Source organism: Colius striatus, chromosome 4, assembly GCF_028858725.1.
Source record: "Colius striatus isolate bColStr4 chromosome 4, bColStr4.1.hap1, whole genome shotgun sequence".
In the NCBI taxonomy this organism is placed as follows: Eukaryota; Metazoa; Chordata; class Aves; order Coliiformes; family Coliidae; genus Colius; species Colius striatus.
This window is the reverse complement of record NC_084762.1, coordinates 83,820,108-83,836,793: the sequence shown is the minus strand read 5'-3', so window position 1 is coordinate 83,836,793 and position 16,686 is coordinate 83,820,108. Positions and strand designations below refer to the sequence as shown.

The 16,686-nt window shown below is 38.2% G+C and overlaps 1 protein-coding gene across 1 annotated transcript in view; it reads right to left on the bottom strand.

Moving 5' to 3' along the window:
- DEPTOR (DEP domain containing MTOR interacting protein) overlaps positions 1-16,686 on the bottom strand; it is an 80,556-nt gene that overhangs the window by 38,812 nt on the left and 25,058 nt on the right. The window contains exons 3-5 of the mRNA XM_061995955.1: positions 13,933-14,111; positions 11,789-11,912; positions 5,727-5,905 (exon numbers count right to left, since the gene is read on the bottom strand). Of these exons, the coding sequence (XP_061851939.1) occupies positions 5,727-5,905; positions 11,789-11,912; positions 13,933-14,111 (482 nt within the window). The remainder of the gene's footprint in view (positions 1-5,726; positions 5,906-11,788; positions 11,913-13,932; positions 14,112-16,686) is intronic.

The window sequence follows — 16,686 nt, the reverse complement described above, 5'->3', positions numbered from 1 at the left end:
TTACAGGAGGTGATAACCGTCCTAGGAATTTGCCTAAATTCATCCACACAAATACATGCAACTTACTCTAGCATGAAAAGCCAGTGTTGAATCACACACATTTCAGCAGTCTTTTCAGTTTGTATATGAGGATTTATCGTCTTTAATTTAGCAAGTTTACAGTACATAGCCAACTGCTTTTCTTTGCTTCCAAATAAAGTATGGAAAGTACAGTCTGTGGCGAAGGAAGCAGAAGATGAAAAGGCCCATCTGGGTGTCTTTTTTTCTGTTGCAGCTGTTAAAAACTGAAACCCATTCTCTGTCAGAAAAATCAGTAATATGAAAAGAAATCTTCATATGTTGTTTACATAATGCATGGAGCATGTGGCTCTTTCAAAAACCAGACTCATTCCTGCTTTAGATAAAGAGAACTGCAAGAAGAACATGATGAGAAGCCAACAGAATAGGAAGCTGGAACGTTATACCATGACATACAAAGGTCTTATTTTCTGTTTTTCCTACCAGGGCAAAATAATGAAAAATATGCAAAGTGGTCTCCAGATTTATCATAAGCAGATGAATTACTGTGGCTGAGGTGACTGTTCCTGCGTACAGGAACTGCTGGGGAAGAACTGCCACACAAATAAACAACTGAATGCCTGTGCATGGCATAAGCACAGGAGGAACCAGGCTCATAATGAAAACAAAGTTGTGTTACAAGACTTCAAAGACTAACTAAAGGCTTCTGTTTTACTGAGATAAATGAAGGCACCATCTGTAAAAATGTGATGTTTTATAATTTTTAGCATGGAGTGCACACAAGGAATGCTTGGTTATATCCAGGAGCTGATGTGATGCAGATATGAGATCAACTAGAAAAATCATATTAAAAAATCCATATATTAATTTTAGAGGAGAAAACCTATGACCATTTAAGTCAAGGATTTATGGGATGGCTCAATGGCACTTACAAAGTTGTAGCTGCAGCTGGTATTTGCAAGAAGAGGGGTTCCAACAGAAATGTCAAACTAGAGAAAAAACTGTATATTTCACTTACACAGTAAAAAATGTTGGCTAATCATAAGCAATTTGACCTCTAAAGTAAGTGTAACAACATATACATCACAATTCCCAGAAATATTAGGTGAGAGAGGGAAAACTTTTCAACAAAAGTAAAATAATTGATATTTTGTTAGATATTTACTCTACTTCCACAATTAGAACAAACTTTCAACTGCATTATGATGCTTAAAACTAAATGCACTGACCATCTTGTTAAGGGAAATTTTGCTGTATAAAGGTACAGAGTCCTTGCAAAGAATAGGGAAAATTAAATATATCTTTTCAGACTTTTCTGCAGAGACAAGGAGATAGGCTATGTCAATATTTACTGTTCTCACTAAGTCACTACAAAATGTTTGTTTTCGTCTCTGAAAGTAATAAGCACAGTGGAATTTTGCTGATAAAAGATTAACTCTGGAGTGGTGGTACGCACCTGCTTTTGTGCTAAGCCAGCAGAACATGTGCCTACCTTGAACATGCCAGGTCTGGCCAAGTGCAATCAACTCAATAAAGCTTCTTAAAGCTGAAAGGTATTCTTAAAGCAGAGGTGAGGGCAGAAGACACTTATATGACACCTAAGACATTTTATCACATATTTACTACCATTATAAAATCTTAGCACTGATAACATGCTTCAAAGAAGACACCTGCTAGCCAGTCACCTCCAAAAGAGGTTTGCCACCCCTTGCTCATTCAAGAAATCAGTCTATGGTCTTTCCATCACATGTGAGATGGTCTGAGGTTGGGAATCGCCATCCTGCCTCCGGAGCAGCGGGCACATTTACTGCACATTTACACTTTACAACATATTGAAAAGTATTTCTAAATGTCCTATGGTTTGGTCACTGTCACGGAGGAAATACAGATATTCATCCTGCAAAGTGCAGGTTGCTATGTTAGGGCAGCACAAGTTCCTCTTAACAGCATTAACAAGATTTCAAATTGGAACCTATTTATCACTTTTATTCCAGAGAATACATCTTTCTGCAAGGCAGGCAGATGTTTCTCTATCCCCCAGGCTTCTATGCCCAGTAAGTCAGAGGAAGACCAGATGACTTGGCCTGTCACGTCAATGGTACTCTGCTGCTAGGGCTGCAGAAGCAGGGTAAGTGCTGCAGTGAGTGCAATGAGCAAGTATGAGCCAAAAAATGATGACAAGAAGAGCTCTGTGGACATTCTTTTTCTTCCTTGGACATCTCAGTATCTGTTTTCCAGACTGAGCAAGGGCTGTGACTGTGCAGATGCTCATCCTGTCCTCTGCCTGCCCCCAGCCCATTTTCACTTTGGTCTGATCTACCCCAGAGCTGGGAGAGAACTTCCCTTTTCTGTTGCTGCATGTGACTTTTAAGCAAACTAGCTAATCTGTCTCACCATTTCCATAAGGACTAGGAAAGATCCAGTCTCCAGGAGAAAAGTTTTATATGTTATTATTACAAAGCTCTGCATACCTTATGATACTAGAAATAGGCTCTTCTACAGCTGAGACATGTTCTGGGCTGCTTTTGTCCCAGCCCTTACTGAATGTGCATCATCACATTTGTAATTCTTCCCACAGTCTTTATTCCTATATTCTAGTGTTCAGAAATGCAGAATAACTACTGGCAATTACACTGCCAACATAAGCCTTCAAGAAATGTACAAGGCACAATACCTGCTACTTATATTTTATTAATCCCATGGCACTTGAGTGTACTAGTCCATAGGAAAGGACATCTGGCTCCTGTTTATGAAGATGGTGGTTTGAGGGTTACAATTTGTATGCACCAGTGGGATTTTCGAAGGAAGCAATTCAGCACTTAGGCACATTCCATTATTTTCATGTATGGCAGAGGAAGTATGCATAGCTATATACTCCCAAAGAGATCAGGAAGATTGTTTTTTACCTGAAACATTTCATGTTTTCACAGTGTTTATACCATTCATCTGAAACCACTGTTTTCCTTTTCAAAATTAGCATCAGTGTTTGTTTCCTGTGTGAAACCTGGTTTGCACTGGACCAATTACAGTGAAGATAAATGTGTCAGGAAGCTGATTTGAATACAGTACCTCAGCTGCAGAATAGGGCTTCTCTGAGTAATTGAAATGAAAGTTGGTATCATTAAAAATAAACTGCACAATCCAGTTGCGGCTGGAAAATTACTCGTGAGACTGGCAACTTGATGCAACTATTTCTATTGCTTTCTATTGGATTAGGTGAAGTAATAAATACTTCTTAAGAACAGTAGAACAAGCTTTATTTTATTCCGTAGTGTGGATATCAAACAATACTGCTAATAAAAGACTGCCTTTAGGGTATGAAAATGTTTTATTCTTCGTTCCTGCAGTCGTGAGTCTTTCTGCTGGTTCTGCCAACAAGGACGCCAATTAGTGTCAAGTAACATTTTGGTACTGCTGATGAGATACAAAACAAAGGGAGCATAGTATGATGAAATGAATTTACTGTATTAAGAGACAGAAAATTAACTTTTTTTTTTTTAATTGGACCTAGAATTCAATGACAAAAGGGCAAAAAAGAGAACATTACTCCTGCTGTTTTATAGTTTATATCCCCAGTTCTCATTTTGAGCTCCCTTCCTGGAGGAAGCCAGCATTACATGAACCTTCAAAACACAGAGACCATACCCACTTGTGAACTCCAAACCAGCTCTGTGTTAATTCTGCTAGTACTTTCATCAATATTTCTAACACTATCCAGACATATTGTTTGAGTGAAATTCAGAGAAGAATGAAACCTCCTATTGAGGAGCATAAGTCTGAAGGGCATCATTGAGTTTTAGTTTACTTCCAGTTCCCCCATCAAGTCAGTATGAATCCTTCATTGTTTTGCCCCAATAAAAGCTGAGAGGAAGATGATGGTACTTTGGAGTGAGAAGACCGCTTCCTCAGCAATCAACTAATTCCCACTGCTCCATTTGTGGTCACTTCGTGACTTTCAAATCTCTAAGAGTGTTTTGCACTTTCGCTGACTGCCAAGAGGATAAATCTGTAAAACTAGCCAGGTCAATCCAGAAAGGTGAGCAGGGCCTGCGTGGCTTGGGAATCCCCCAGAAACTCAGCTTGACAGGGACAAAATTATTTCCCTACCAAGGTGCACTGCTGAGCATTTGCCCGAGTTAATGAAACAATGGTTGGTATGCCATAAAAGCCACATCCTGGCTTTCTTAGCTCTGCAGAGACTTCAATAGCAAAGTAAATCCAGCTTTACACCAAATGTCAAGTCTTGACTTTATTTCCTCTGCAAATACATCAATAGCAGCATAAATATAATTTGTCTCTTTTTTTTTAAGGAAAGTTTATATATAAACACACAGAAAATGCTTGGGTAAAAATAGGAATGAAATCATTGCTGCTGTGAAAAGGAGGGGTAGCATACCTTCCCTGTCCATCAAACTCCAAGCAGTTGGCACCCTATAAATCATAGGAAGCACAGGAGTAATTATAGAACTGGAAGCTGATTACTGTAAACATTCAGAAGTAGCTTCTAGTAATTGGGAGCTAAAGATAATATGAGCATGATTACAACCCTGAAGGAACAGTGCATGTCACTTATACCCCCATTTTTTCTCTATTCCTGAAAACGAGGTTTTCCCACAAAGCAACCTAGCCAATCTAGCACCTTGCATATTAACAACCTGTTAATATCATGAGTTGTTTGTTCTCTGTCAGAATTAGTGTTGATATGACAACATTTGGATCACCAGGATTTGACTAATTTCCTGTTGTTCATTAAGCAAAGTAGCTAATGGCTTCTACCAGCTTGTTCTGTCATCTCCTGGCACCCCTTCATCACTCCCACAGGCCCTGCAATGTGTTCATAGTGAAAAATGTCTGGTCACAGAAGGTTGACTTGCACTGACAGTAGATGGTGACAACATGTAAAAGAGGTTTCAGTGATAGGGGTGTTCATTTCTTCCCCCTTAGGGCATTAGAGAGAGAAAACTCTATTTCCTCCACCCTTAACAGAGCAAACCTCTTGGTGAAGGCGCATCTGCCAGGCACATTGTTCTGTACCATGAAGAAATACTCAACTCCTGCCTCAAAGAAGTTACACCATCAGGATAAATACAGTAACACTGCAGCCAAAAGCAATACCCTCTCTCTTGCCCAAACATACTAGAACAACCTTGCAACATGACCATGAGCAAAAACTGCTCTTCTAGAACTGGATTCTGCTCTGCTCCAGTCCTCAACGAGGAAGATATATAGAATCTATCATTCTTAGTCTACACAGAGATTTTAGCTTCTTTATAGCTCTAATCCCTACTTGATCCTTAAAAAGCTATTTACCTCCATTATACATACCACTGATAGCAGGTTCTACAAGTTAATTACCACAAGTATAGGAGCGTAGATTTTCATCCACATCCTTATGTTCTTGTTACATAATCACAAATTTTAGATTTATTCTCCATTTGAAACAGAATTTTCAGAACTAATACAATGAGATTTTGAAAAAGCCACCTTTTTATTAAACAACGTTACCTAGAGTTCTATCTGAAATTATTTACAACTCGGACATACTATGACCAAGAATAGAAGAGCTCCTCCATATAATTCGACCTGGTGAATCACAGAATCACAAGGGTCAGAAGGGACCTCAACTAGTCCAACTCCCCTGCCAGAGCAGAACCACCTAGAGTAGGTCACACAGTGTATCTTTTGCTACCTGGCAATAGATTTCTCACCGTGCTGTATAATCCCGTGCTCCAAGAGCCTGCGGCCGAGCTGCTCTGCTTCTGTCCGTGTCGTGGCCTCTCCTTCCTGGATCAGCCAGTCAATGAACTCTGATGCCACAAAGGTCCGTTCATACTTGACTCCTTCCTCTTCCCTAGCTTGCAGAAGGGTATTTTCAGAACTCATCAGCCTGGTATGAGGGTGAAAAAAAATGTTGGGGAAAATGGTTCTTCAGAAAAGCATCTCCAGCTCTATTCTGGCATATCTCTTTGATATTAAGCAAACATATGTGAACCTGTCACTGACTTAACTATATCTTTCCTCAAGCTATCAATCTAAACTTAGGATGTGAATTATAACTGCTTAGTCAAGAAATTTAAGCTTTATATCCCTGTGTGAAGTTAATGCTTCCTTGGTTTTTGCCCTACAATAAAAGCAGGTTTTCAGTTTCACATTTTCCTTATTAATTAGCTTCTCTGAAAGCTACTGTATAATCAACTTTGAAATAAACTTGGCCTAAAAGCACCAGATTGTTCAAAATACATTCCAAAAGTCCTAATTAATTTTTACACTTAGAAAGACTCTGCCCCCAATAATTTAGATGGCTTTGAAAATTCTCCCCCTAAGCTTTAAAACAGCTGCAGAAAAAGTCAAGAGAAAATGCAAAAGTAGCTGTCTTGTTTGGGCAGCTGATAAATATTTAGCATCTAATCCTGAGTGATGCAGCTGCATCACATTGAGTTACACACCTGAACACATTTTAATATCTGAATCTCAGAGTCTCTGTGCCTCAGCTGGCTCCATTTAAAACAAACCAGAGTTCAGAAGAACACAGTGAGGTGTTTCTAAGTCTCCTAGGAATTGGCATATATGTAGCTTAAAGATACTACTAAAATTCTTCACTCCAATAACCATGATGCAGTGTTTTAAGAAAAAAGCCTCAATATTTTGTTAATGCAAAAGGTTGTCTCCTTGGAGGAGAAAAGAGTTTGAAAGAAGAAAATGAGAATAAATCTCTTTTAATACAGCATCTCACCTTTTGGTTTTGTTTTCTTGGGAGACTCAGCACCATTGCCTCATTATTAGATTAGTAATTATTAATTAGATTAGACTAATAATCTATGTTTTCTTCAGAATTGTATTTTTTATTATGGACTAGTAATAGGACTAGTGGTAAGCCTTTCAGAATAACAGCTCAGGAATGGCATGCTTATTTTTTTTCCATGTTAAGACTGATAAGTCCCCTCTCTTCACCAATTATATTGAAATTAAAGGCACCACTGAACTACTACAGGAATATTTTGGAAGGTCTTGATCTCTGCCCTCCTGATGAAAAATTAGAATTTAATATAAATCCATATGTGGCATGTCCAGAGTTCATGAAATATAACACAACCTCCTTTGGAAGGCATCAGAAAAATCTGTGCCATAAGAACAGAAAGTTTCAACTGAAATTACAATGAGGAAGTGTGACAGGACCCAGCCCTTGTGATTATGCCTCAAAGACTTATTCCCTTCACTTTAAGAAGAGCTAACCAGAAGCCTGAACGGCGTCGATCTGCCACAAGGCAGCAGATCACCAAACCAGACAAAGGCTGCTCAGCTACAGCTTTGTGTCAGTAGCAGATATAATCAACTGCTCGGGTAGACGTTGGTGTGTCATTGCTGCCACCTCTAAGCTGAATAACAGCTAGGGAAGTAAAAATTAGCTGAAGTCAGGGATGAGACCAAAATTGAGCATAAGTGCCATGGGGGACAAGGTATTGACTCCAGAACTCTTGCAAAGACTTTCTTCTTTTTCATATTTTGATTTACAAGCATCTGCATGCAATGCAACACTTTGTCCTACACTAAGCACATCTAATTTAGACAGAGCTCCAAGGGACCATCTTTAAATGTGTCTCGTTCACTAGGCTTTTTTTCTCTCAGAAAAAAAATGCAAACCCAAAGCTCGTATCTTTTCATACCATCTGCTTCCTGGTTACCCAGAATTGGTTGCCCAGGCTCTGTGGACACCAAATAAAAATCCTTAGGATAGTGTTAATTGTTCTTTGATGAGTCTATAATTAGTTGACCAGCTCGCTGAAGTCACAGACAGAGAGGTCCTTGAAAAAGGAGTTGCTAATCATTAGATTTTTACAGACACTCAAAAGAAATTTGGAAAATTATCAAGTGGAAAAACACTCAGCTTGACATTTCACACCCTTCTGCATATGCCCAGAATAGCACTGTAAAGGATTTGGACTTGTGAACAAATAGACACGACAAATTGTCAGTTTAACAAACTCAGAAGCAGCAATCCATAGACTTACATCGCTAACTGAAGTAAATCACTGTTACTCCACAGTTGTCAACAAAGCTGTACCAATTTACATCAGCCAAAGCCCAGGCCTTTTATTAGCCAGAACTGGAAACTATCTTTATCTTTTCCATTTTCTCCTCATTTCAAAAAAACAATGACATTATTCATGTCAAAACATATTATTTGCTAAAACTGGTGTTATCCTGTATTTAGCCAAACATTGAAATGCAAACCCTTTCCAAAAGAAAACTTGAACCTTGTTTTATCTAAATAACTACACCAGAGGATAAACTTGACTAAACCACTGATGAGTTAAAATGAAAGTGCTTCAAAGAATGCAGTCTCAAAATTATCTCAATGATTTCCTGAAATTAAAACCATAAATCTGCACTTCTTGCACTGCAAAATCGGGTTGAAAAATCCCAGTTGAAGTCAACATCGTGAGATGACTTATAGCTCCTAAACCCAACTGCGCCAGGAACAACAATCCTGTGTGTCTGACAAAGCCTACTGAGAATTGCAAACATCATAAAAATAAGATGCCTCCATAACCTGACTTTTTTTTTTAAGGTCTGTGCTGGATTTATTTAAGATTTGCAGGGAGGGCTTTGTTGAACAGGAAACATGTTTACTTCATTTGCTTTATCTGGTTAGTCCTATAGAGTACGAAAACTGATACCAATAAAGTATTGGTCAATTTTCAGAAAGGACTGTAGGAAATCCAGTACGTTTCACCTCTAATTATAAACATAAACCTCAGAGCATGTTCACAGAAGAAGTACCAAAGTTTGTAATGATGTGCAAGGAACCTGAACTGATTTTTTATTTTCAGTGCAAATGAAGGGAGAATGCAATCACAGCCTGATTTTAAATCTAATCACACAGCTACGGCCAATGAAGATGTCCACAATAGACAAAGGAGGTAACACCATAACAGAGGAAGATCCAGATTCCCAGACTTTTGTGGTCATACAGAAGGGAGACAGGGAGTTTCTCAGAGGTGTGAACAGTCCTAGTTTTCCCACATCCCGAGGGAGAGCACAGGGCATTTACCCAAATTAGCCAACTGAATGGAGGGAACTTGCCTATTGCATCCACTCCTCTACCCATGAAATGACTTGCTGATCTTCCTGAAGCATTTTGATCATTTTACTTATTTAGGGTACCAGTCTGCAAGGACTGATGCCAGATAACAAGTCTGCAATTTTGGCAAGCAGAAATTGCATTGGCTTCTGAAGGTAATGGTACTCCAGCCCTAATATGGTGGAGGCATAAGAGACAGGAAATTGTATTATAAAGTTGATCTTCAATGCCCAAATAGTGAAGATCAGTAATATCCAGAAAAGTAGACAAAGATTTTAAAAACATGATGGATTGAGATAGAGCTCCTTTGGCATAGTTGCATTTCTCTTGAAATTATGCATTTTGATAAACAAGTGTAATATGCTGGTAAGTGACTTCATATCTATGCACAAATACTTTTCTCCAGTTATTGCTATTTAGTAAACTCTGAATTACACTGAATTGGTATTTTCTTTCTCAACATCATCAGCAAACTGATACAAAAGATATATTACACATCTATACAATTCATTGCAGAACTCCTTCTGTAGTAGATTGACTTTCAGCTTAAAATGTATCCAGTGAAACTGTAAAGGTGTTGCTAAATAGAAATATAAATGTAAATGTAAAAATAAATGTAAAAATAAATGTAAATATAAATATAAATATGCCTGCATGGAGAAGGCAGCTGACAAAATCCAAGTGCTCTACACACTGGTGTTGCAACACCAAACAAATTGAAGACCAGATAGCCCAGGTATGCGTCCTTATCTCCCATGAATATAAAATATTTTCAGTGATCCATGGAGAATTTTGACCAGCTTTGACTGTCACGAGATTGGTTTTTAAATGCCATGTACTTTTAATCTAGACTATATTTAGAACTCAGGGCTGGTTTTAAAAGTTTATGAACCCTTTAGTTACGTTGCCTAGGAGCAACCACCTCATGAGGATGCAGTTATTTTTAGATATAGGTGCTGCTTTTGGCATTAACTCCTCTTCCAAGATGGGAATGATCTATACTGTTATGAACATTTTTCTGCTAGCAAGTAGTGTTGGACCATAGATACTGGTTTGGGGATAGTTCTCCATGGAGAGAAATGGGGATGGAAGCAGACGCTGGTAGAAGAAGGTTCTTCCCACCATGGCTCATTTCATACAGAGGACTGTTATTAGCCTCACCAACAAAAAATTATTTTTCTCACAGAAGAACAGAAATGTAAAAAACAAATAGAAAAAAAGTTTGCTACCATGGATACACTGGTCAGCTTTTCATAGTATGGGCCAAGCTTGTAGACACTGCATGTTACAAAGTCTAAAGGAGCAAGTGACACAAAGAAAGAACAATTGCTCACCAAATAACTTGTTATTCTTGGGTTTTATTTCTCTCTCTTTTTATTATTTTCATTACTTTTTAAAAAATATTGTTGTAATTGTTATTATTATTGTATTTATTTCAATTATTAAAGTGTTTTTATCTCAACCCATGAGTTTTCTCACTTTCACCCTTCCAGTTCTCTCCCCGATCCCACCGGGGGTGGAGTGAGCAAGTGCCTATGTACTGCTTAGTTGCTGGTGAGGGTTAAACCACTGCACTTGTGTCTTATACTATTTTTTTTTTTTTACTTTAAATATTCACAGTCGTTGACTATCAGGGAATTTTACATGATGGGTGCAACAAAAGGAGTGGCATTTACAATTATAGGTTTGTATTTCAGTTTAATTGCTTTTTCACCAAATTGACCCTCGGAGCCTTTTAACCTTGAAAATACTATTTATCATAAGCTTTTAAACTTGAAATTTTCTCAAGTGCTTTATTCTTAGAAGGCACCAAAATTACTCCAGCCACAAAACACGGCATCTCTCCCTGGTGCTGCACGCTTCAGCTCTAACCAAGCAGGAGAGTAGGTGGGATTCAGTCTAGAGCAATACTTCACTTTTCTTGGTAAATAACACATCACAACTTTTACATTATCTTGTAGCATATGGCAACATACATTTTATTCTCTCTGCTTGAAAGTACTCTATCACAATCTCTAGATCCTGAATAAAAATGTCATTAATTATAGACTGGGAAGTATGGTTAAGCTGCCTAGTTATTTGACGAAAGTAATCCAGTGGGATATTTGGTATCTCAGCATAATCACCTGCTTCAAATCTTAATTATATGCTCTTGGCTGACGGTTTTTTTGAAACTACTTGTAATAGAACCTTTCCGATGAAGAAGCTTTGCAGAATGAACAGTGAAGATTAATTCAGCTATTACTTGAAATCATTCATCCCGGTGAAGCTGTATATATGGAGTTTCAACAGATACGTAGGCACTTGTTCAGGGCGTTTTGACGTGCTAACGTTTTAGGTCTTGTGATTACAGTTTGACATGACAAATCATCCTTTAGTAATTACTTTTTACAGAATAGAGTGCAAGGGCTTAAATTTACACTGGGTTCCCATTTAGGATGTATTTGCAACCCAGAACATCAGAAAAAAACTATTTATTTTGAAACAATATTCTACAAGTGAATACAGCAGAAAAGCAACGGAGAAATAGGAGAGAGAGAGAAGAGTTACAAAATAAAGTCATGGGATTACCCAGACCCATTCCTGCATTATTTGAAAGTCTTTGTCTATTCAAAAATAGATTAACAAATATCATTTGCCTCCTATGGCACTATTATCAACACATTATGGACACTGAATGCAACGTACTTTTCATACAGTCTTTGTCCTCTCATGAACACCTTCACCTCATTGTCCAGTGGAAAGGTCCCGTCATCTTTTCGGAAGCGGTAGAACAGTTTGACATCCTTGAATTCCTTGTGCTCATCACAGACTGAAAAGTAAAATAAATAATCTCTTCCTAGAGCTGTTAAGGAGTTGAGAATTCATTTAGCAAATATCACCGCTGAACTGTAAAGAAAGCTCATATGGAGCCTAACCCCCTGTATATCTGAGCATTAAACTGTTCACTTCCAACACCTGATGAAAGGCTGAAGAACATTTCCAGTTTGGTAATCAAATCTCTAGGTGAGAGGGATAGGTGTTTATCAGTTTTGTGAGTATTACTGTGAATATGAAAGAGCAAAAAAGCATCCATCTGCCATATACTTGGAAAACCTTTTGCTGAAAACAGTCTGTTAGCTTGTTTTTTTCAAAAGGTCATCAGTGTGGAACATCCAGTAGTTTAAGGATTGGCAAATTTCTTAAAGATACTTCTGTTAGTTGAACAATGCTGCAGGAAACTTGAGACTTGCTGCAGAAACAGTTAAAATCAAAGCCTTCTGCCCTCTTAAAAATTGTCTAAATAGCTCTCCAATGTCAGCTAGCAAATGATGGGTACAATAGCAGAATATTGAGAAACCCTGAATAAGGCTTATAAAATGGCAGCTGACAATGGGCTCTTGTAAATGCAGAACAGAGCTCCAGCAAGGGCATAAATGAATTGGAAAGATATCCCTACCAAGCTGCTCCTAGCCAAGCTGTCAGCCCACCTACATGGACTCACCTTCTGCACCACAGGTGTAGGAGCTGGTACATCTTTCCCTTGACATGGGAGTTGAAAGGATACTCTGAGCATCCTGCAGAACCTAACTGCACCTCTCTGAATTTGCCCTCGCTCATTTTGCAAAGTATTTTGTTAAATTTGAGTGTAATACATGAAGCTTTTTAATGAACACCTGCTCTATGTGTAATATATACACATGTACATAAAATCTGTATGGAAGTTACAAGTATGCAATTGGATCCTGAGGTAGAAAACATCTGAAGGTTGTTAAAGATTTAAACAGGCATTTGGCAATAAAACATCTATTGCTCAATTAATTAAGTCACTCAGGCATCCACGCAACTCTTCACTGACATTTTCTCAACAGAGGATTAAGTAGTCAGATTTGAATACCTTATAATTACTTTATTCTTTATCTACCGTGAGTGCCAGTTTCCATAACAACCCAGAATTTTAATTTATAGCCAAGCAGAAGCTGTAGAAGTGGCACTCATTCAATATGTGCATTTCTTACTTTAATTAAGGTGCTGTTAGTGTATTGGAGATAGCAGCAGCAGTATTGCTGCACATACAGTGACCTCTGCATAAAGTCAATATTCATCTGTTCGCAGTCATTTTCTCTTTAAAAAGAAACAATTGGTACATTTAGCCTTTTTGAAATGAGTAATACTGTATATTTGAAATCAAGGGACTGGATCTTCTTTGTGTACTTCCTAGTTTTTTTGTGCACCAAAAGGCAACTAAATGCTACCGCTGAATTGGAAGTCTCCTTTTCATCAGTGTAAACTGTTATTCAAGAAGCTGAAAGAAACAGATCTCAAGTAGACAACAAGTTTAGAAGAAAATTGATCAGGGCACAGTCAAACCACTAACTGTCTTGCAGCTGTAGCAGCACTAATGTTTGTGCAGCTGGTGTGAGGGATGAGGCCAGAGAACTAACTCACTTGAGAAAAATGACCTTTTCTGCTGGGTAATTTTTCAGATGGATTTTTCAGATGGAAAACTGTGTTCTGGGGAGCAGGAAGGTCAGGACAGCAGGGAGAGAGGGGACAGGATCCAGATGAAGATGCTCTGGAAGCAGGGAAGCACTACACAGACCCCAGTGACTCTACCCCAGTCCCTGTACTGATGAGGTGAAGTCGCTCTACACCTTTTCACCCTCTCCATGTCCCTCAGGACACAGAGGACCCTGTGGGGTAATGTAGTTCAAGGAAGATGCTCCCTTTCTGGCAAGGAAAGGATTCTACCTGACCTGTACTTGGTTGAAGAGTAGGAGTGGAACTTCTCTGTTTCACAGTAGTCAATCAAATTTAGCTTAGAACTTTTTAGCAGCTGATATTGCACTTACCATGGTGAATAATGCTGTGATCCAGTAATTTCTGCACCAGTTTAATTGCTGTCTCTCGATCTGAGGCCTCTTTATGGTCAATCAGCCAGTCGATCAGTTCTTTGGCAACAAAGCAGTTCGGGTAGGTCTTAAGGTGGTGACGACGATCTTTAATGACCTTTTCTTCATGCAGTCGGAGCCTGGGGATCAAATCACCGTAAGAAGATTATATGAAAAAAGACTTTGTAACTAGCAAGACTGGGACAAGTGTGCAGCAGATGCACTCAAGGCCTGCTCACTGGATGAGCGTTGCAGGTGTTGGATGGAAGGGACTTGGGCACATATCCATCGCTGGCATCTGACTGACAGGCAATCCACAGCAACCATTTGTTACTGCTTTAAACCCCACACTAGAAAAAAATGGTTTTCTGCCTAGTGGAAAAGATTAAAAAATTAAGAAGAGCACAGTATCCTAAGCCCCTTGAATTACTTCCTTGAAGTCAATCAAACTGGCAATAATTACTAAAAGCACAAGTGCAAAGCTGTTCCAATACAATGTTATCTCATGTTAAAAAGTTGCCTTCTACTCCAAATAAAGGAGAACTGATTTCTCACTTGGGAAGCAGTTGGTAAACACTATCTATCTGCAGGCAAGTTGGTCAGCTGTTTTTGAGATGCTTGGGTCAGAATGTAAGATCCTGATTAGAGTATGACCTTATTAGTCAAGCTTCTGGAGTTCTGCATCTTTATTTTTAGACATATTTTTCCAAAAAAACAAAAGTAGTAACATATCAAGAAATTAATGGTAAGTGTTTTTTAAGTTTTTTAAGTTTTCTGCTTTCCATTTTAATTAATACTTTTAATAATTCTGGTTTTGTAGTGTCATGTCTACACAACAGTTCTGAAGTAAGTACAGAAACCACAACACTTTGGCTTTTACCACAAACAGCCATATTGCCATTCATTTCCAAGTGTCCAGGATCCTATTTTGTAAACCCTCACTGACTTCAAAGAAGTTCTGAGTGATATGATAACAAGTGTAGGGGGTACAACTATCTCTATGTTCTAGAGAGACATATAGCACAGAAGGATGTTAACACGAGCCTCAAGAAGTACAGATGAGGAGTCCAACTGATATTCCTCAATGTGGTTCCAGTATGGAAATAATTATTTCTCTTTAGAATCAAAGAAAGGTAAAATATTTGGATGAAATCAGTGAAGAAAATATTATTAGGGCATTAGACAAGGCTTACATAGGCTTCTACTTAAATATAGTAGCAAAGCAATGTTATTTTGCAGCATTTAGCCTTGAACTGCACTAGAACAGCCAATCTGCGAAAAGAATTCCAAACCAGCTTGGCAAGCATCATTAGAAAATTTTATATTAAAAATACTGACAAATCAGATTAGTCTGGAAAAAAGTTCTGGTAAATATCCTACACATTGTGAAATTATCTGAGCTAAAAGTACCTTTGCTTAAAGCATATTTTCCAGATGTGCCCTAACAGCTGTCGCCACACTTAGAAAGAAAAGCCTTCGCGGTTTTAAGGATAGAACATGCAGCTATCAGTATGTCTGTTGGGGCTTTACATTTAAGCTATACGTCAAGTTCTGTTAATGTTCATTCAGTCTTATGTTGCACATTAATCTGTAAGAACAAAACTAAGGAAAGAGTGCATAATACACATGCAGACAGCTCGACCCAGCTGTTGGTCATCAGTGTAAGTCTTAAATGGATACAGTTCATCTGATACAGGAGGGAAACCCTCTTCTGTGAAATTTTTTATCCAAACGCTGTGTAGGAGTGTGTCAGGACTGGTCTGGCATTGCAGAAACAAGCCAGTAGTCAAGTGCCCCAAAACCAAGTATTTATGTCTTAAATTCTGACTGAAGGCCTTCCTGCAGTTGATGGCCTTACAAATATTCTGAGTTCTCTGTCACATCAAAAGATGTGGGTTCCCACTTCAACCTTTTTCCTTACTCAGAGAATTTATAAGGCCTTTCTATATATCGTTTTGTCTATATATATAAAGCTCATAGTGATTTCATTATTTTAATTCTCTCTAATGACTTGCTAAAGGGGATCTAAATTTGCTAGGTAACAAAATCATTAAATTAAAGCAAGCATGACCACTTAAGCATCAAGAAACCTGAAAAAACAAATTTATCCCAAATGTCCAAATGGAAGTAGAAACAATGTGTGCAGTCTACAGCAATTGCATTCAGACCAAATTATGTCCAGGCTAATTTATTTGGAATAAAAAATGGGAAAAGAATTCAGCTTCTCACCTTGGTAGTATATGCTACTCTCTCTGTCAGGGCTCCCTCATTTCTACGAATCTGCTAAAAATCAAACTATATGGAGGAGTTGCTTAATAAATTGAAATTGTACCTAGTGTAAGCTACAAATATAAAAGCCCTAGGGAAATTTATTGAGCTTACATTGCAGTATGCAAATCAAAAGTTTAGGCAGGAATTCTAAAAATAGGTCTATGTTCAGAAATATTTACCAGGAGTCAAATCAAATGGAATAAAAAGGAAAAAAATAGCAGTGAATGCAATTATACACTGGAACCAATATTCATGTGAAGTGGTAAATTCTTTATCACTTGGCACTACAAGACAGGCTTCTCACCAAAAGACTTTGGTGTTTTCCCTTCAAGTAATGTTAATCACTTTTCATCATAGTGTACATGACAACTGGGAAAGACCAAATTTGACACTGGTCACATTTCTCTGGCTAGAAGTTTTTCTTAAGAGCTGCTTAGGAGAATT